The 21,911-nt window shown below is 35.8% G+C and overlaps 2 protein-coding genes across 2 annotated transcripts; one reads left to right on the forward strand and one right to left on the reverse strand.

The window, feature by feature from the left end:
• Positions 1 to 413: 413 nt before the first annotated feature.
• LOC146946155 (uncharacterized) lies at positions 414 to 5,276 on the forward strand. Its single transcript, XM_085744334.1, has 7 exons — positions 414 to 897; positions 1,747 to 1,840; positions 2,352 to 2,470; positions 2,582 to 2,665; positions 2,879 to 2,971; positions 3,351 to 3,408; positions 4,934 to 5,276. Exons 1-6 carry the CDS (start codon positions 604 to 606, stop codon positions 3,405 to 3,407), a joined length of 741 nt encoding a protein of 246 aa, XP_085600460.1. The 5' UTR covers positions 414 to 603; the 3' UTR covers position 3,408; positions 4,934 to 5,276.
• Positions 5,277 to 5,927: 651 nt separating this feature from the next.
• LOC146946156 (protein kinase family protein / C-type lectin domain-containing protein) lies at positions 5,928 to 11,868 on the reverse strand. Its single transcript, XM_085744333.1, has 5 exons — positions 11,700 to 11,868; positions 11,553 to 11,607; positions 8,234 to 8,665; positions 7,527 to 8,088; positions 5,928 to 6,930 (listed from the first exon to the last, which is right to left on the reverse strand). The coding sequence occupies exons 1-5, from the start codon at positions 11,778 to 11,780 to the stop codon at positions 6,405 to 6,407; spliced, it is 1,656 nt and encodes a 551-aa protein (XP_085600459.1). The 5' UTR covers positions 11,781 to 11,868; the 3' UTR covers positions 5,928 to 6,404.
• Between the last annotated feature and the right edge of the window lie 10,043 nt (positions 11,869 to 21,911).

Consider the following 21,911-nt stretch of genomic DNA (forward strand, 5'->3'; position numbering starts at 1 on the left):
TCAAACTAATACTCCATCCGTTTCAAAATACATGTCCAAGTCAACTACTTCACATATGCCAATGCACAATTTTGACCGTTAATATCTTTAATTATCTAAAGTAAAAAATTATAAATATTTAATATTTTGAAAATATTTGTCGATACAAATCAAACAACATCTTACATGCTAATATTTGTATTTATACATTAGTAAAAAAGTATGGTCAAAGTAAGTCAAGTGAATAGTGCACATTGCAAAAAATGGACATGTATTTTGAAACGGAGGGAGTACAAAATATACAATTTATAATGCAAAATTACTATTTTAAACTTCTTAACATGTGTAAATTTGCACACAATAACAAAACTTTTTTTTAATGTCAATGCAGGACGTTAGTTTGTTAGTATTTTTTTTTTTTTTTTGTGAGAGAATTGTTAGTAGTTAGTATTTATTGTGGTGTGTTAAGTAAAGACAGAGTGTGAAAAGAAATTCAGAAGCCCAACATAACACAGCCGATAGAGGTCTTTTTTTCTTTCATCTTTGACTTTTCATTTGATTAGTTGAAATTCGTTTGAATGGTAGCAAGTAGCAACCAACTAGCAAGAGGATCAACAAACAATTATGAAAACAACAATGGAAGAAGTAGTGGAAATAGATACCTTAGAGAAGGGTTTATTGGAAGAGAATGAAGGAAACGAAGAAGAAGTAGTGTTATATGCAGCATCGTTTCAAGAAATGGAGAAGAATTTCATCAAGTATCAAACAGTACAGTGGGTACTTTACTCACTGTTACTTATATTAGCTTGGGGAATTGGGTTACTCATGTTGCTTTATGTACCAATCAGAAGGTTTATACTTAGAAGAGATATTCGTTCTAGAAGCCTTTACCTTACACCAAATGCTATTGTTTATAAGGTATTCTTTTCTTCACTTTCCTACTATTTCTTTCAATTTATATTTTTTTAGTTTTTTTCTGTTGGGAATATTACTGGTATGGATTTGAGAGATTGTTAGTATAAGTTATATGAATTTTTGTTGTTGAAATTGGAAATTTGTTGTGATTATGATAAAATACATTAATATGTATAAGAGGATTTGTTTTGTCTTCTGGGCCTATTGAAGAGGATTGGTTTTGTCATCCAGAAAGTGTTAGCGGCGCAGCTTGTTGTCCGTTTGCCTTCACTTTCTTGATAAATTATTATAAATTATATATAAAAGAATTAAGCTCATTAAAAAGTTAATATGTATAATAAACTATGAATTTGTTATTGGAGCTGGGAGTTTGAACTTTGAGTTGAATGAGTTGAGAAGTTAAAGGGCCTCATGTTTAAATCCTAGTAAAAGATGTTAATATAGTAACATTTAGCGTTCGTGGTAGAACAAACTGGTATATTATTACTGAATATTGGGAACAATCCCCTTTGATTACAAACAAGACAGCACTTCGAGGGTCTGCCTCCCAGTGACAAAGACTATTTCTTCCAAATGACAAGATGCTGTCAAAACTCCCGAGTGACATTAAAACTTTTAAGGGAGTTTTGTTGCTCATGTGGTTCTATCTGGTTAGAGTGATAGTCTTTCTAGTTGCGCGCAAGATACCTGGTCTATATTCAAAAGGTAACTGCCTTTTATGATACATCGTTCACTTTAGACATGATTTTGGGTGGTTTTAGCTTTGTACTGATTTTGATAAATTGTGAATGTATGATATTTGCATGTATGGATCTCTTGACTTGTAATAAGGCTGTGTTTTATCTAGCTCAGGTCACAAGACCGGTACCATTTCCTTGTTTTGGAGTGCTGAATAAAGAGAAGCATGTTTTATTGCATTCTGTGGCTGATGTTGTGGTTGAACAAGGTGCGCTATTTGCTGTTTTCTTCTGTGTTCTTTAAGCTTTTGGACAACCCTATTTTGTTTTCAAGTGCTAGTTTCATGCTATAAGATTTGGTAGATTTTATGCCTTACTTTTATTCTTCCAGCCTCGTGTAATTATATATAATTATGGCCCTCTGGTTTTAATTCGTAGTATATGATTAATTATATCTGTTCATATGCTACTTGCAATAGTTATGGGGTTTTAATTTCTAGCATTGTTAAAATTGCGGCTGTGGTTGCGGTTACGTTGTGAACATTTACATTGCCGCAAGATGTAGGAAAATGAAATCCTTGCGGTCTAAATTGTGGTTTCAATGGCGTCGTGGAAAAATCAATATCCTTTCTATTGTGGCTGCAATTGGGGTTGCAAACCCCAATTTAAAACCATGATTTCTTGTATCTCATTAATTGTACCTGTTCATAGGGTACTTGCACAGTTGAACCGTTTTTGTGGCTTAATTTCTAGTATCTGATTAATAATATCTTCTCATAGGGTACTTGCAATCCCTTTTTGGTGTATATTCTCTTAGAATTGAAAATGTTGGAGTTAGAAGGCCACCCGGTGACGATGTTAAAATCTTGGGAATTGCAAATCCTAACGCTTTCAAGAAGGTATTTGATTGTGCCTGATCAAATTGTGATTTTCTTTCTGTATTTCTTCTTTCACTTTTGAATTGATGGTATATGTTAAACTTCTTTTTTCTTTGCCTGGTTTCTTTTTAGGCTGTTATGATGCACCTATCAAACATGAGAAATGAGATTGTTTCAAGACATGTGTCTACATTAGAAGATGGTTCGCATTTGATGGTAAATCATTCGCCAATCCGAGAAGTATTCAATTTTTTCCTCTATATTTTGGTCTCTTTTGCTTCTAAGTGGCCAATAATATAAGTCGTTTACTTATCCAGGAAATCTCAAGTTGAGGGTGTTGTCGTGTCGAGTATATTTTTAACTGCTGTTGTTCATGTTGGTTACTTATGATCTTTATCTTCTCGCTCACATTGTTTTTTGTCATTGTAGATGTCTCCATCCAAGTCATTGAGATATGATTCTACTCATTCTGAGGATCTGCTACTATTGCAGAAGCTGGAGGAAGTTGGAAGCTCTGTTAAGGTAGAAAGTAAACGCTGCATATAGGTTACATTTTATTCACTGTTTTTACTTTGTTTTCTGTTTTTAAAGATTTGTGTAGAGAACAGTGAAAACATCTTTTTATAGTTTTCGCTACTATTTCATATACAAATTTTGAAAATAGAAAATAAAAGTTTATTAAAAATGAAAACAAGATATAAAAACCTAAAACGTTTTATGAAACTAAACAAGCAGCAAAGATTCTGAAGACAGAATTGAATAAAAAGAGCGAGGTTCTAGGAGTAAAACATGACTGCAATTTTAGAGAGACGCGATAGCGAAAACTTATGGGGTCGCTTCTGTAACTGGATAATTGGATATTTTCATTTGGCTAAGCATCAGGCTTTCATGTTTATTGCAGAGAATACAGACTTTATTCGAAGCGCAACAATCTCCAACGACGGAAACTATAGATTGAGGTTAGTGAATTTGACGTAAAACAAAATTCTTGTGACCTACTTTTCTGCAGTGTTTTAAGTCCATTTTTTAATCAAGTTGTAGTTTGCTTATTTATTATTACATCCGTCCTTAAATATAGGTCCTTGTAGACTAAATAATAGATATTAAGTTGTCAGTTGCAGTGTTATATAGCGTAGCAGCCAACTCCAAAAACGCTTTAGTGAGATAGCACTGCAGCAAAAGAATAGATTTTGAGGGTAAGAGTGTCGTTTGTTGTTCATTAGGTTAACCTCCGTATCTCTCAAATAGCTTTTCATTTTGACGCCAAAAATGTTTTTTTCACAAAATGATTTTTCTAAAAATCCCAAACAAACACAACTAAAATGATAAAAGTAATTTTTTTCTTTAAAAAACTAGATTTTTTTCTAAGAAAATTTGAAACAAACAGACCCTTAGTAGGACGACTGCTATTTTGAAACTTTTATACTCCCTCCGTCCCGCAATAGATGACCCATTTGAAAATGTGCAATTTTGACCTAACTTACTTTGACCGCATTTTTCTACTAATATACAAAGATAAATAATATCATATAAGATGTCGTTAGATTCGTCTCGATGAGTATTTTCAAAATATCGAATTTTCATAATTTTTTCTAATATATTGTTCAAGATATTTAAGCTCAAAGTTATGCATTGGCATGCATAATAAGGTCAACTGTGTCAAGTATTATGGGATGAAGGGAGTATATTTTTTATAATAATTTAAACATAAAACTCAACAATTAGCTGTGGTTGACCAGTGAGAGGGTGAAAAATGACTGCAGGAGTGAGACGGGGAGAAAGGAGAAGCTTAAATGTTGTTTAAAATCTTTTGATGTTTTTAATTTCAAAAAATTTAAAATACTCCTAGTAAAAAGCATTTGAATTTAACTTTTAAGGGACTTTTAAAATCATTTTAAGTCATTATGAGGTGCCATGCTAATAGCAGCCGTTACATCTGTTATGGCCACTACACTAAACTGCTCCTCTAGTGCGTGTCATATAGCTGCCAAGGGCCGCTCTGCTACACGGGTATTGCACGCTATTGACAACACTGGTTATTAGTATTAATTTAACTTTTCTATCGTAATAGTTATTGGGTATGAAAAAGAGGTGAAATAATTAGAGATAATTTGGTAAAGAAATAATTTATGTACTTGGAAATTAAAATGACGTCCTATAAAAAGGGACAGAAATATTTTTGAAGAGGGTCGTATGTATAGAAACAAAGGTAGTATGTATTTGTGTTTACTTAGAAATGAAACAATCTGTTAACACCATCATTTTATACTGGTTCCATGAGGGCTTTGTTTACTTCTGTGTATAAGAGAATATGAGAGAGACTCGTGTAGCTAAAAGAGACTTGATAACCTAGATGTGAGATTAAATTTCATGCTAAGAGAAGGTTTTTATTTATTTTTCCTGATCATTAGTGTGCTCCTCCTGTTGCCTGTATTTTTATTTTTTTTAAGTATTATAATCTGTCCTTTTCAACACATGATGCAGGGAGTGGTGGAATATGGTCATTACAACCATTATATTACAACCATTATATCTATATCAGAGGAATTCTGATCCAACAAATATTATTAGTGCTACTATTACTTCATTATGGCAGCAACCCTAGAAGTGCAAGTTGAGCCTCTTGCAATATATCCAGCCATTCATTGTTAGTTTGTATCATATAGCGTTCAAGTACACCTTGCATTTTTGTTTGTTTTAAGGAAAAATTGATTTTATGGATGCAGTATTGAGCATTTGTTGGGGGATAACAGGTGTAATCATCATCCCTAAAGAAATATAGGCGTAAGTCATTGTTGTTTTCTGGAGGTGCTTAGCCATCATAGAATTACTTTTTCAGGTGGTTAGTTGCTGCTACTATAGTTTGGTTGCATGGCTGTGTCAAATATCTTGACATAGCTTGTATTGGTGCTATGTTGTAGTCTCTCTACCTATTGTTAATATAAATAATTTTCCTTTGCTATTTCAAAAAGAAAAAAAAAACATAATTATGAGTTACTTTTTTTTGAATTACCATGAGTTTACTTGATTTTTTTTTTCCAAAAAAAATATATATTATTATGTAGTATGATTTGGTGACTTGTCTTGGGATCAATTTGGTATTGTCTTGTATGAACTTATCCTTATTGAACTAGTACCTCATCGGGCTTTATCGATCTAGGGTATGGGTCTAAAAAATAAGTTTGTCTAATGTTAGGGTTTGGATGAGAGACGCACAACTCAGTCTAACTCGTCTTTGGTACACCCCTACCAAGCACAAAGGATGGTCTGCAGAGATGTTAGCAGCCTATGAGGTCTAATGACGAAATTGATTCTTTGAAGTTTGAATTGTTTGCAAGAGTTACCGTGCTCTCTATCTTCTCTCAAATTTGTAATATAAAAATGAATAATAGAAGTACAATTGGCAAGTCCATTATCAACTTGTAGATTATTAAGAAAAGGAAACTAATGACAGGATGTTACTTTTTCAAATCCAAGCTAAAGAAAAAACATTACCTCTTGTCCCCCTTTTTCCATATGTCCTTTTTATAATTTTGCCAAGAATGACAAAAGGGTCACACACAATTCAAGTAGAAATTCCACCTCAGCACAATTACAATACATGTATGTTCAGCAGAATTTTCCCAATCTAACCCTAGCTGTTGCCACCTAATAATTAAGCCAATCTAATTTCAACCCTAATGAAGGGCATGTTAAAGTATATGTTTATCTATTACATTTAAGAACAAACTTTGACAACTATGAAGTTATGAATACAAAAACTTGAATTCTAGACCAAGGTTCTAAATTAAGCTCTACGGACCACTATATTGAGATTTTTAAGACATCTACGAACCACAATTGCAGCAGTATCAGCCAAACTTGTCTACAATCTTTTAATCTCGAGGATTGTGAGATAACCACAACGGCGACTGCAATTTCAAAACTTCAGTCAGTCATAGCAACTAAATTAGCTTTATTTTGAAGGTGGCTGGGTAAACTGTTGCAGCTGATGAACAACGTGTGACATTCTAGGGCGCATAGAAGGGACATGCTGCGTGCATGAATAGACAAGGTCAACCACCTTCTGGATAGTACTAGTCTCTGGTATGATACTAGTAGATGAGGAAGATATATAAGGATCCAAGAGTTCAGGGTAGCGATGAGCTTGAACAAGAGGTGTAGCCCATTCAAATATACTCTGCCAACCCACAGAATCAACTGCTTGTGCTGGTCTACGTCCACTAACTATTTCGAGTAGTAGGACACCAAAACTATAAACGTCACTCTTTGTTGTAAGCTCGTTTCTGTACACAAACTCTGGAGCAAGATATCCATAAGTTCCCCCTGCCATCACAGTCCTCTCATGCATCGCTTCATATGGCACAAACTTGGACAAGCCAACACCCATAAGGTGCGCTCCAAACTCCTCGTCCAGCAGCACATTACTAGCTCGAATATCTCGATGAACAACTTGTGGCTTAACTTTGTCATGCAGAAACCTGTTGAAATGGGAGAAAAAAAAATTGTGATTAATATATCCACCGAGTTTAAAATGCTATGGACTATATAATCCTTTTTTCTTGTTAGTAAATCAGACTCGTAATGCTTGAACAAAAAAAAAATCAGACTCGTAAAGATTCCAATAAGTTATAAGAAATACTTTTGTTTGAAAGGATGAAAACTATAATCCATAACTAAGTGAAACCCAACAAACATATGTGGTGCCCTGGAAATGGGTGTCAAGTTTCTTCATGATAATCTTGAAAACATACAAGGCAGTGCTAGATTTGTATAAGAGATGTGCTATCAACATATTTATTGCATAAGATGGTGCTAGATTTCATAAGAATACTTCTATTAATAGAGTGAAAACATGTATAATTAAGAAAGAATATTTCTAAATGGACATATAGAAAGGGCCAATTCTATGGTACACAAGTGGAACAAGTCTTGCATCATGCACAAGCTTGTTTCCACCATTAAATCAGAAAGTCTTAGCACTGGATCAAATGTGATATGATGTGAATTATTTACTTGTACACATTAGACAAAGCTTGTAGAAAGTTATCAAAGAATAAGTATATTTTGAACTTACGCTATTCCTTGAGCAAGCGTCGTTGCAATGTTCATCCTCATAGCCCAATCTAAGCTGCGACCCCCCCTTGGTATGTGATGTAGCCATTTATCTAAGGGCCCATTAGCTACAAACTCATAAACAATGTAGCGGTCACCATGGTCATAGCAGCATCCCATCACAACCACCAGATTTGGATGTCTAAGCCTTGCAACCCTGCCAATTTCAGAATAGAACTCCTTTTTCCTCTTAAAGCTTGCCCTCTTTAATCTCTTAACGGCAACTTTTGAGCCATCTGGTTGGACCCCACTGTACGTACCACCAGTCTTGGCATCTCCAACAAGACGGTTTCCTTCACTGAAATTTTTCGTGATTGACCTTAGTTCCTCTTTTGTAAAAATTTTCCATGATGGAAGTGTAGCGGCAGGATCAGTTAGTTTTCTAGATCGTCTTCTCTTCTTGCCCTGCTTATATACAAGAAGCCAGACAACTACTGCTAATGTTGTCAAGAGTATCAATCCACTTACCACTGCAAGGATGATAAGGTATTCTCTATGGCAGTGCATATGATTACATTTTGTATCTGAAAAAATGGCACACCCAAAAATAAAAATGAAAAAGACAAACCTTTTGGAAGAATGAATTAAATAAATAATTGATAAATATACATACTGAATTTCTAATTAATGTAAAATGAGAATCCGCGGGTAATATAAATAAGGGCGTACCTAAGTCAAGTATACATAGAGAGGCATGAGGATTATCACATCTCTCACTTAAGAGAGATTTTGAATTATTAGACATTACTGCACATAAATACTCCGTAATGTTCCTAAGACAGGATTGTCCAGTTCCAGTACAATTAAGTGGAACATTAGCCAAAGGGAATATGGACTTATTCCATTGTGAATCATCAGACCATGTCCACTGAAAACCCGATATAGTGTTGTTGAGTCTTCTTCCACCAATCCAGCAACTATTTATGGATTCACCACATAGACTTTGAGCAAAATGTAACTCCTGAAGTGATGCCAATGATGCTAAATGCCCACCATATTTATTACAACATGTCTCTGAGTCATTCCATGATTGAGGCCTCCCAACATGGAGAAAACACTTGGTCTTATTAGGGTCCATAACCCAACCATTTGGGCATGGTGCTGCACAAGAAGTGGAAAAAATGTATATAAAATATATGGATACTAAAACATGAATATGCAGATAAAGATAATTAAAATGTGATAGAAACTTCTAAACAGAATAGAGACACGGGGTTTATTTGCCCATATAGTTTTATTTATAACAAAGATTCGAATCCCCTCCACCAGAGCATTCTCTAGTTTACACTAACTTAAACAAATGAATTCCTACCTACAAAAGGAGGGGTTTGATCCTATTTATAATAAGATCAGATTGCAACAGAAATATCAAAACACACACTAACCTTCAACTAACTAACAAACAACCAGTTATACAACTAGAAGTTAAGTAACCATTTTCCCCTTTTTTCTATAATAAAATTGAAGTATTTTTTATCCTTGGGAACAGAATTATTGTGGAACCTAACAAAATATGACTTGAAGCACCTTAAGATAAAGTGCATTATAATTAAGATAGAATACATGTAACTATAGAAATATTAAAAAACAAAGAAGCATTTGTATTATGAGGTTGTTAGACACTTCATTTGGATGTGAGCATGAGCATACATCTGGTCTGGAAAGTGGAAACAAACTCATCAGAAGAACGAGCCTGGGGCAGAAATAATTAGATGAGTCTCTAGTGATTTGTTTATTATTTAGCTTCCTAATTTTATTTGGTTGGTCACTGCGCAGTCAACTGCGGATAGCAGAGCATAACGCAGCGGCAGTCCCCCCAACACGTTTTGGCAATATAGCGGCCAGCAAAAGGCCGCTGCGTTGCAGTATAGAGAAACAATGCTAGAAATTTATGCCATAGAAGGGACATACCTCAAAAATAGAAGAATAAAAAAAGATATAGTCATAACTAATAATCAAAGTTCATTGTCGCCGATATTAAAAATTAATAGTAGTATAAAGCAGTTAAATTTTAGCCTCCAATGCTGAAAATAACTCATCTAAGCATTTAAAATAAATAACAATTATTCCCTAAATGGAATCACTAATCTCCAAGCTCTTCTTCATTATCATGTTCACTCACTTCACTACTAGACCGCATTTGTTCTGCATCCTCCTCCTCTTCTGCCTATATGTTTGTGTCTGTAGTGGTAGCTTGGTTCCTCGTTCTTTTTTGCTGCCTAGTGGTTGTTGCAAGAGGAGGGTCTCCAGGAGAGGAGACAAAGCCGTTCAGGGTTTAGGAAGTGAAATGAAGCCATTTTGGAGGAGAAGAAATGAGAGGACAGGTGAGCCCTATTTCGTTGTCAATCAAAAGTTTAGGGGTGTGTGAAATGACCAAAACTCCAGAAAAAAAAAAGAGGAAACTGTTGAAATTTGGGGCCTAACTCATTCTTACAAAACCGGATTGTAAGGTGAAGAGTGTCTCCTGTTTATAAACTCTTTTCAAGAGTCTTATCTATCCGATGTGGGACTTAATCCACCCCCTCAAAGCCAACACAATGAAAGTGTTGGAGGCTGCAATGAAGGCTAACCAAAGATCGCAATTTAGGCGACTAGGGGCGGACCGCAATTAAGGCGGAATCTCCAACAGAAACAGATATAAGTTTAAAACATTTACAGATTTTTACAAGAGTTTCACTGTATATGCCACTGTTACCACTATCTGGCTGTCACTGGAGGTACTATAGAGGCTACCCAAAACCACATGAAATGCCGTTTTGCGTAGTGCCTAGAGTCTGCTATGCCACTACATCCGCTATTGATTAAATAGGGTAGTCAATAAAAGATTACTTATAAATCTTGTTACTTATTCAGTTAGTAACTACTAATTTCATGTGGGACAAGATTGTATGTGGCCAAGTATATAGTTGCTTATATACCAGCTAACAACAATATAAGTTTCCTCCTGTATAATCTCAGATATAGATTAGTTTTCATCATCCATCACATTTCTATGAATACTATCCCTCCATTTCAAAAGATCAATCAACTAGTATTATTTAAGGTAATTGCATATAGACTAAGAAAGCTTTTAATTACATTTTATTAAAGCACTCAAAATAATACCACCAAATAACATCTATTAGAAATACTCCCTAATTGCTATTTCAGCTGTATTTATCTTCAATTTCAAGGATTACAACATAACCAGTACCCACAATTGCAATTAAAACATTGTATCAAAATGTCTGTCACATTAGAAGATCATTAAAGCACTATATTTATTCCACCCAAGTCCATCCCTCGCTTCTTGGTATCTCCATAAGTAGAATAAGAAAAAATATGCGCAAATAGTCATTTTCATCCCTGAATGTGTAACGAGTAGCCACAATAGTCCCGCAATGTATCGAAATTCCAAAATAGTGCTGATTGTGCACTCTGTTGGTCAAAATATTCCCTGATGTTAAAATAGTCTCTCAATGCTGACAGTAACTATTTTCTTATAGGGACTGATATGAAAGTAAGTAAGTAGATTGAGGGACTGATATGAAAGTATTAACGGAGCATTTTAACATCAAAGATTATTTTGACTAACAGAGTGCACAATCATAACTATTTTGGAATTTCGATACATTGAATGACTATTGTGACTACTCGTTATACATTCAAAGACGAAAACGATGACTATCGTGACTACTCGTTATACATTCAAAGACGAAAACGACTGTTTGCCCAAATAATATTAATAGAGATAAAGGATTATTCGAATCAATTGTAGTTAAACTCTTGCGCCGACATTTTGGATTGAAGACATGTCTGAGCATCCAACACACAGTGACACTAACACTTGTAATTACACAGAATCAATTCTACTTTCTCAAATTATTACTAATGTCCACGGGTCAGTGTCGGTGTCCGTGTTTGTGCTTCAGAGGTTATATTTGTCCAGATTCACTGGAAACAGATAAATTGACCAGATTTGAAGTTACGAGTAAGAAATAATACATACCTTTAGTATCTCTATTGAGTGAACCATCAAAGTAACCACAAGTCTCATTAAGTGTCTACAACCAAAAACAAAAGATAAAAACAACTTAGTAAATTTAATTTCCAAACAAACATGTCCTAAGAAAAAGCTTAAAGAAAAGTGACTCACCGCATTGGAAGTGATTCCAGGAACAGCGAACAAAGATAAGAGAAGGAGAAAGAATTGCAGAAGCGTGGGTTTGATTTCCATAGCGAAAAGCTTAAAATATCGCGTGACGAGATGGTGCGAGAAAAAAGAGACTGTGAGAATTTAATTGCTTCTTCATTTCTCAACTTATACGGTGGTGTGTTGCTGCAACTGAATTTATTGTTGAAATTGTACAACGCTATTAATGTCAACAAAAAAAAAAAAAGGAAAATTGTACAAGAATTTGTTTTTCAATTGTTTTGTTTTTGTTTGAGTGTTTTTTTAGTTTTTTTTTTGAATTAGAAGAGTTTTTTTTGAATTGTTTGTTTTTAGTTTTTTTAGTTGTTATTGTTTGTTAACTTTTTGGATTAGAAGAGCTACAAGAGTCAACATGTGGAAATTCCAACAAGTCTTTATTTATTTGTTTTTACAATAAAATTCCAACTATAGTCAACATGTGGAAATGTAATAAAAAAAATATGTGCAAATTCCAACCATTTGTGTTGTCTCTTACTATTATTCTAATAGTAAAAACTAATTACTCGACTCAAGTAGAACCATAATGAACGACAAAGTTTCTTTTTAAAAAGATTAAACATTGTTGTATTTCATAAGAAAATGTAATATTTTATCATTCACATACAAAGTAGCTTTTTTACTACTAAAATTACATTTGTTTTTCTTTCAAAAAAGACATTACATTGTGTTTACTCTTTCGTTTGTGTTGTGAAAGTGACTCAAAATTGGAGTTTGGAGGCCAAAAATTGATGTTTGCTGAAAGTACAAATCGGGGCCCGAATGGCAAAAATCGGGGCCCGATTTTGGCTGTCTTTGGGAGCAGTTTGGTACTGGAAAAATCGGCGCCCGAATGGTAAAAATCAGGGCCCGATTTTGCGTGCTGTTATTTTTCAGAAACGTATTTTTTGGGCCAGATTTGGTACAACTTTATGGGAGTTACTTTTACTATAAATATAGACATTGTATCAGTGTAAACCTTGGGAGATAGAGGGGGCTGAAACAATGGTTTAGAAAGGCAACAACAAAACTAGGGTTTGTATAGAGTTTGTCTCTTTGGAACAAACACTAGGTTTTGAGGGTTGATTCACCTTGGGAAACACTATTAGGATTGAGTCTCTTGGTTACGGGAAGAGGCTGGGATTTGGGTAGAATTAGGCGGGAGACTTATTCTTGTAATCCATCTCTTTTGTAACGTTACTCATCATATAGTGGAACGGAGGGCTGCTCTCTCCCCCAGACTAGGTCAATTTGGACCGAACTGGGTAAACAGATTCTTTGTGTTCTCTCTTCTTCTTTTCTCTCGCTGTTGTTTTCTACTTTTGGCATGTGATTATAACTGTTCCATACACTTTGATTTTGGTTGCTTAATTATCCCTTGCTCCACACATCAAGTTGTTATTGGTGTGAGTTTTCTCATCGAATTCGCAACAATTGGCGCCCACCGTGGGGCAAGGTCAAAGGATAATCTAGTACCATGGGTTCGAAGTGGGATATTGAGAAGTTTACCGGAGATAACGATTTTGGGTTATGGAAGGTAAAGATGGAAGCGGTGTTAATACAGCAAAAGTGTGAGAAAGCTTTGAAGGGTGAAGGTGCGTTACCGGTCACCATGTCACGTGCGGAGAAGACCGAGATGGTGGACAAGGCCAGGAGTGCCATTGTCTTGTGCCTCGGAGATAAAGTTTTGAGAGAAGTAGCAAAGGAACCAACCGCGGCATCAATGTGGGCAAAGTTGGAATCTTTGTATATGACAAAGTCTTTGCCTCATCGGCAATTCCTAAAGCAACAACTCTACTCATTCAAGATGGTGGAGTCAAAGGCCATCATGGAGAAACTTACGGAGTTCAACAAAATCCTTGATGACTTGGAGAATATTGAGGTGCAACTTGAGGATGAAGATAAAGCTATACTCTTGTTGTGTGCTCTACCGAAATCTTATGAATCGTTCAAAGATACCATGCTCTATGGCAAAGAAGGCACTGTTACCTTGGAAGAAGTTCAATCGGCTTTGAGAACCAAGGAGTTGACCAAGTCCAAGGACTTGAGAGTTCATGAAAACGGTGAAGGCCTAAGTGTCACAAGAGGGAATGGTGGAGGTAGAGGTAACCGGAGAAAGAGTGGTAAAAAGTCAAAATCTGAATGCTTTAACTGTCACAAGATGGGTCACTTCATGAAGGATTGTCCGGAGATTAATGGTAACTCCGCACAAATTGTCACTGAGGGTTATGAGGATGCAGGTGCTCTGATGGTGTGGTGTTGTTTGGAGGATGAAGGTGATGTTGGTCACCTTGGGATTGATGCCTAGTGGAGCGATGTTCGTCTGGAGAGACGTTAAACACTCAACATCAGCCTGGAGAGGCGGTGGTAAGAATACTCATGATCAGTCTGGAGAGGCGGAGGCAACAATACTCATGATCTACCTGTTGAGGTGGAGTTTCAAGGTTGAAGACATAGTGGGATGTACGCATTTGCTAGTTGAGGTAAATTACGCTCAGCTTGAGGTGGAGTTGAACACACCGGTAATGGTACGGCTATGGAGGACCTTGGGTGCTATGCTCTATGGTGAGCAAGGGATTCCTTCATAAGGTTGAAGAATGTACCGCACAGCTTGCGGGATTACCCTAAAAAAGGCCAAGGGTGATTGGATGCAAGGAGACCTTCAAGGAAACGGGAGATGTCCTGTGTTGAAGATGTCATGGTGAATGCTTGTGGGACTACCTAAAATACCTAGCGTAGTTAGACTGCAAGGACCTTCGATAAGGCGGAAGACATTCCGAGGGCTGAAGGGATGGGAGGTGTATACTTGTGGATTACTCTAAAAGCCAAGGGTGATTGGGAACAAGTAGATCTTCAAGGAAGCGGGAGATGTCTCGTATTGAAGAGGTATGGTAAAGGCTTGTGGAACTACCTAAAATTCCTGGCGTAGTTGGACTGCAAGTACCTTCGAGAAGGCGGAAGACATTCCGATGGCTGAAGGGATTAGGGTGCAAACTTGTGGAGCTACTTGGTGTAGTGGGAACAAGGGAAAGAGCATCAAGGTGTTGATGTTAAATGGGCATCATCACTAATTTGGAGTCAAGGTGGAGATTGTTGTGAAAGTGACTCAAAATTGGAGTTTGGAGGCCAAAAATTGATGTTTGCTGAAAGTACAAATCGGGGCCCGAATGGCAAAAATCGGGGCCCGATTTTGGCTGTCTTTGGGAGCAGTTTGGTACTGGAAAAATCGGCGCCCGAATGGTAAAAATCAGGGCCCGATTTTGCGTGCTGTTATTTTTCAGAAACGTATTTTTTGGGCCAGATTTGGTACAATTTTATGGGAGTTACTTTTACTATAAATATAGACATTGTATCAGTGTAAACCTTGGGAGATAGAGGGGGCTGAAACAATGGTTTAGAAAGGCAACAACAAAACTAGGGTTTGTATAGAGTTTGTCTCTTTGGAACAAACACTAGGTTTTGAGGGTTGATTCACCTTGGGAAACACTATTAGGATTGAGTCTCTTGGTTACGGGAAGAGGCTGGGATTTGGGTAGAATTAGGCGGGAGACTTATTCTTGTAATCCATCTCTTTTGTAACGTTACTCATCATATAGTGGAACGGAGGGCTGCTCTCTCCCCCAGACTAGGTCAATTTGGACCGAACTGGGTAAACAGATTCTTTGTGTTCTCTCTTCTTCTTTTCTCTCGCTGTTGTTTTCTACTTTTGGCATGTGATTATAACTGTTCCATACACTTTGATTTTGGTTGCTTAATTATCCCTTGCTCCACACATCAAGTTGTTATTGGTGTGAGTTTTCTCATCGAATTCGCAACAATTGGCGCCCACCGTGGGGCAAGGTCAAAGGATAATCTAGTACCATGGGTTCGAAGTGGGATATTGAGAAGTTTACCGGAGATAACGATTTTGGGTTATGGAAGGTAAAGATGGAAGCGGTGTTAATACAGCAAAAGTGTGAGAAAGCTTTGAAGGGTGAAGGTGCGTTACCGGTCACCATGTCACGTGCGGAGAAGACCGAGATGGTGGACAAGGCCAGGAGTTCCATTGTCTTGTGCCTCGGAGATAAAGTTTTGAGAGAAGTAGCAAAGGAACCAACCGCGGCATCAATGTGGGCAAAGTTGGAATCTTTGTATATGACAAAGTCTTTGCCTCATCGGCAATTCCTAAAGCAACAACTCTACTCATTCAAGATGGTGGAGTCAAAGGCCATCATGGAGCAACTTACGGAGTTCAACAAAATCCTTGATGACTTGGAGAATATTGAGGTGCAACTTGAGGATGAAGATAAAGCTATACTCTTGTTGTGTGCTCTACCGAAATCTTATGAATCGTTCAAAGATACCATGCTCTATGGCAAAGAAGGCACTGTTACCTTGGAAGAAGTTCAATCGGCTTTGAGAACCAAGGAGTTGACCAAGTCCAAGGACTTGAGAGTTCATGAAAACGGTGAAGGCCTAAGTGTCACAAGAGGGAATGGTGGAGGTAGAGGTAACCGGAGAAAGAGTGGTAAAAAGTCAAAATCTGAATGCTTTAACTGTCACAAGATGGGTCACTTCATGAAGGATTGTCCGGAGATTAATGGTAACTCCGCACAAATTGTCACTGAGGGTTATGAGGATGCAGGTGCTCTGATGGTGTGGTGTTGTTTGGAGGATGAAGGTGATGTTGGTCACCTTGGGATTGATGCCTAGTGGAGCGATGTTCGTCTGGAGAGACGTTAAACACTCAACATCAGCCTGGAGAGGCGGTGGTAAGAATACTCATGATCAGTCTGGAGAGGCGGAGGCAACAATACTCATGATCTACCTGTTGAGGTGGAGTTTCAAGGTTGAAGACATAGTGGGATGTACGCATTTGCTAGTTGAGGTAAATTACGCTCAGCTTGAGGTGGAGTTGAACACACCGGTAATGGTACGGCTATGGAGGACCTTGGGTGCTATGCTCTATGGTGAGCAAGGGATTCCTTCATAAGGTTGAAGAATGTACCGCACAGCTTGCGGGATTACCCTAAACAAAGGCCAAGGGTGATTGGATGCAAGGAGACCTTCAAGGAAACGGGAGATGTCCTGTGTTGAAGATGTCATGGTGAATGCTTGTGGGACTACCTAAAATACCTAGCGTAGTTAGACTGCAAGGACCTTCGATAAGGCGGAAGACATTCCGAGGGCTGAAGGGATGGGAGGTGTATACTTGTGGATTACTCTAAAAGCCAAGGGTGATTGGGAACAAGTAGATCTTCAAGGAAGCGGGAGATGTCTCGTATTGAAGAGGTATGGTAAAGGCTTGTGGAACTACCTAAAATTCCTGGCGTAGTTGGACTGCAAGTACCTTCGAGAAGGCGGAAGACATTCCGATGGCTGAAGGGATTAGGGTGCAAACTTGTGGAGCTACTTGGTGTAGTGGGAACAAGGGAAAGAGCATCAAGGTGTTGATGTTAAATGGGCATCATCACTAATTTGGAGTCAAGGTGGAGATTGTTGTGAAAGTGACTCAAAATTGGAGTTTGGAGGCCAAAAATTGATGTTTGCTGAAAGTACAAATCGGGGCCCGAATGGCAAAAATCGGGGCCCGATTTTGGCTGTCTTTGGGAGCAGTTTGGTACTGGAAAAATCGGCGTCCGAATGGTAAAAATCGGGGCCCGATTTTGCGTGTTGTTATTTTTCAGAAACGTATTTTTTGGGCCAGATTTGGTACAATTTTATGGGAGTTACTTTTACTATAAATATAGACATTGTATTAGTGTAAACCTTGGGAGATAGAGGGGGCTGAAACAAGGGTTTAAAAAGGCAACAACAAAACTAGGGTTTGTATAGAGTTTGTCTCTTTGGAACAAACACTAGGTTTTGAGGGTTGATTCACCTTGGGAAACACTATTAGGATTGAGTCTCTTGGTTACGGGAAGAGGCTGGGATTTGGGTAGAATTAGGCGGGAGACTTATTCTTGTAATCCATCTCTTTTGTAACGTTACTCATCATATAGTGGAACGGAGGGCTGCTCTCTCCCCCAGACTAGGTCAATTTGGACCGAACTGGGTAAACAGATTTTTTGTGTTCTCTCTTCTTCTTTTCTCTCGCTGTTGTTTTCTACTTTTGGCATGTGATTATAACTGTTCCATACACTTTGATTTTAGTTGCTTAATTATCCCTTGCTCCACACATCAAGTTGTTATTGGTGTGAGTTTTCTCATCGAATTCGCAACAGTTTGTTCAAATAACATATCTCTTTTAAAATTATTCTTACGGATTTACGGGACATGCACCTTCTCCTACTTATTGTGGATTTCTTTGATATATTACATTTGTGAATGCTTGTACTAACTATACTTGGTGTACTTTCTTCAGAGTAAATAAGTTTTTTTTCTTCCATTGAAACAATTTCATTCTCTTATTAAAACTCAATTCTCTGTTGTTCAATTTGATTGGGGGTAGCGAACGAATTTATACCTTTCACCAATTTTTGAACGTAAACATAGACAAATTGTTGACATGGTTCTAAGCTTTGTTGGTTCTTTCGTCTAAAAATTTAGGACCACAACTTTCTTAGTTTTCTTCTTTGCAGAAATATTCGGTTGATCACAACCTCGAAGCAAAAGTATTTGAACACATATACATGAATGACAAAATTTACAAAAATAAATAATTTAACTACTGTTAAAAAATAAACTAAAAACAGAAGATCAAAGAAGAAGAGTAAGGAGAAGATGAAAGCACTTTGTATTATTCTCTTCACAAGTGTGTCTTTTACATTGAAATATAAGTCCTATTTATAGGACACAAATGTGGTAGGTTACAAGTACATGAAAAGCCATAAGACTAAGTGCCACTAACAATGAATATAGACATTCATTCATAGGAGTTATGGAACATAGAGAGCCTTAGGGAATATGGACATCCACATCATAATAATATTATTCATAACACTCCCCCTTGGATGTCCATGAAGGATGTGCCTCATTAAAACCTTACTAGAGAAAAACCCAATGGGGAAAAAAAATTCTAGTGAAGGAAAAAGAGTACAACAACCTTTTGTGTTTTAATCTGCCTCATTAAAAACCTTACCAGGAAAACCCAGTGGGATAAAACCAAGGTTAAGGGAAAAAGAGTGCAGAACACATTTTTGTCTCCCCCTCATAAAGACAACGAAGAAATTTCAATAATATTTTATAGTGGTTATTCAAAATCTTTATTTGGCGGTGACTCTGTAGAAAGATATGATCTATCTCCATACTCTACTCCAAATTAGCGGCTCATGAGATATCTTTATATTGGGTTGTTAAAAGAACCTCCTCTTAAAATTGAAAACTGCAAGTTTCTTGTATGTATAAAATAATAATCTTTGATAAAGAGCATTCTCCAATTCCTTGATGCGGTGTTAGCATTTTCGAACGATTGAATGATATTGTTCTTTCTCTAAGGTACAAATTGTATGTTTGACTTTGCTGCAATATCTGTATTGACAAAACTAAAATACCATGATATATAAATAATAAGCAAAATACATTAGTGTCCTCACTTGACCAATTCAAGTTGTTCATAATTTTCTTGAGGACATGATATCACAATCATTCTAATATATAATCAATTAGATTTGTCCATATCAACATTTATATAATAACAAATTTTAGAATATCTTCAGGATTTCTAATATTTTATACTATTATCATAAAATCGATTATAATGAATTCATTTCAAATCCTTAAAATGGACAAATGATGTCATCTTTTCAATAATTTTGATAGTATATGTATCACGCAAATGAAATCCTTCAGGGAGTTTCATATATCACTATCAAGTGAGTCATATTGTAACACATCTTTCATATAATTTGAGCCTTTCATGTGCTACTGAACTTAATCAAAAAAAAATTATTGAATTCACTTCAGGTGAATATGTCTTTAAAGAATATATGTCTCTTAAAAATAAATGGTAGACATTGACCAATTCACTTCAGGTGAACATATCAAACTTTATATATATATATATATATATATATATATATATATATATATATATATATATATATATATATATATATATATATCCATTTAACTTCACATCTTCGGGTGAGCGGACTACAGGTCCAAAGAGTTTGATTTCACTGGAACTGTCTCTTTTCCATCTGCAGATGTTTTCCTTTTGTATAATCTTTAATAGACTTGAATTCATGATCCTCATTATTACTTATCACATATAGCACTGTATTATATTCAAAAACACGTCGACGTTGACTTCATTTCGGTTCCATCTCATTCCATTGAGATCTTTCTTTCATGACATAATTTATCAATATTTCATAAGTTTCAGGTACCTGATTAGTTCTTCTGGAACAAATAAATCAATTATGTCAGAAAACATTTTGAGTTACTATATCCTCGTTTGGGTTATCATTCATTTAAGCTCCTTTTCTTATTCGAGGATTTTTATATTTGGAACCGATTGATCTATCATGCTTCAAGCACCATTGAGACTCATTTGCATATTAGATTATCCGATAAGGACATCTATTTCATTTGGAGCATTAGCAGCTGATATTTGATTTATTTACCTTTGCAAATGAGTTATACCTTGAGGATCAAGACGAGACAATAATATTTCCTTTCAAATAGTTTATTGAACTTCAGGTTCACATTTTTAGCTGCTTATTATCTCCCCCTAATATTGGGAAAACTAATCCATCAATTGATAATCAGCCTACTAGGCTGTAAATAAGTTGGTTCAATACAGTTAATGATAGATGGAGATTCATATCAAATATTTTTTTCCCAATATTCTTTTGAGATTTATCGTAGTGCATTATATTGGAGCAATTGCGATGTACACAACACATCCAAACATTCACTTAGATGAGAAATATTAGGTTGTTAACCTAAAACCAATGATAAATTAAGGGGAGAACTTATATACAGTATTGTGTTGGCTTGATGCGAATCAATATCTCAACAATTTGTTGATTCCCAAAATTGAGTTTATAAGACATGGTCTCATAACCAAAATAGAGTTTATAAGGCATAGTCTGATAAGTATCAATTATACAATTAACTTTAGACGTCTAAAGAATGGATCTTCAAGTCCATTTTTATGAGCATATGCTATTGTTCAATATAAATTGACAAATGATACTTATCAAATGCTTTCTGAAAAGATCTTAAAATAAACTCTTAGTCAAATTTGTTGACATAATAATCTCACAAACTTCTGGTTGTGGATACTGGATATACATGTGATCATTTAGTTATAATATCCAAGTGATTTAAATATCACCTTATATAAGTGAGAGACTCATTCTTATTGTCAACTTTCTATGGGAACTAGTAACAAAATAGTTACTAGATTGAAGAATCTTCTAGCTCTTCAACATATATCCAATTTTTTTTTTCAACTAATTTATGCATCATAATAGACCCGAGATAACCCAACCGGTCTTGCCAACGATAAATTTAATACAATTTGTAAACTTCTAGTTTACAATAATATGTGCTTCAATTGCACTAAAAATATAATATGTAAACTTCTGGTTTAAGTGCACTAATATAAGTGCAGTATAAATCAAGATATAACCTTTTTTTTTTCAATACACTTATTTTCTCCAGAGTAATATCGTAATATAGAGATATTTAATTTTTTTTTCTTCAATATGATATAATGTTGTACTGGATATCAAATAATGCATCTCAGTACGTAATTCTATTATTCCATATAACAATATATTTGCTCTTCTGGAGTCTTCTATAATTTTTATAGTGTCAAATATAATACTAAAATTAATTTCACAAAAGACAATATATTTGCTCTTCTGGAGCCTTCAGTAATTATAGCATAATTTGTAGTCTTTCACAAAGCACATCTTTCGTTCACAAACAAAATCCAACAAAATATACTTAAAATTATTGTGATCCTTAGTGAGGTCAAGTTCTAGGAGAAATACTTGCTTGAGACCTCAAAATATCATAGACATACTTTTTAGAAGGAATTAGTACTACAAAATTCATATATAGTTCTCCTGTCAACTAACAAGGTTCCCAATTCAAAATAATATTATTCTTAAACTTAATATTTTCAAAAGAAATAATAATGTCACATTCACAACCACCATAATTAAAATTTCATTGGAAAAGCAATTATATAGAGTATTCTACCAAAAATAATAATACGTGGAGCGCAAATTATAAATATCAAAT

This window comes from Medicago sativa, chromosome 2 (genome assembly GCF_051527215.1).
Source record: "Medicago sativa cultivar Bolivia chromosome 2, Bolivia_mono, whole genome shotgun sequence".
Lineage (NCBI taxonomy): Eukaryota > Viridiplantae > Streptophyta > Magnoliopsida > Fabales > Fabaceae > Medicago > Medicago sativa.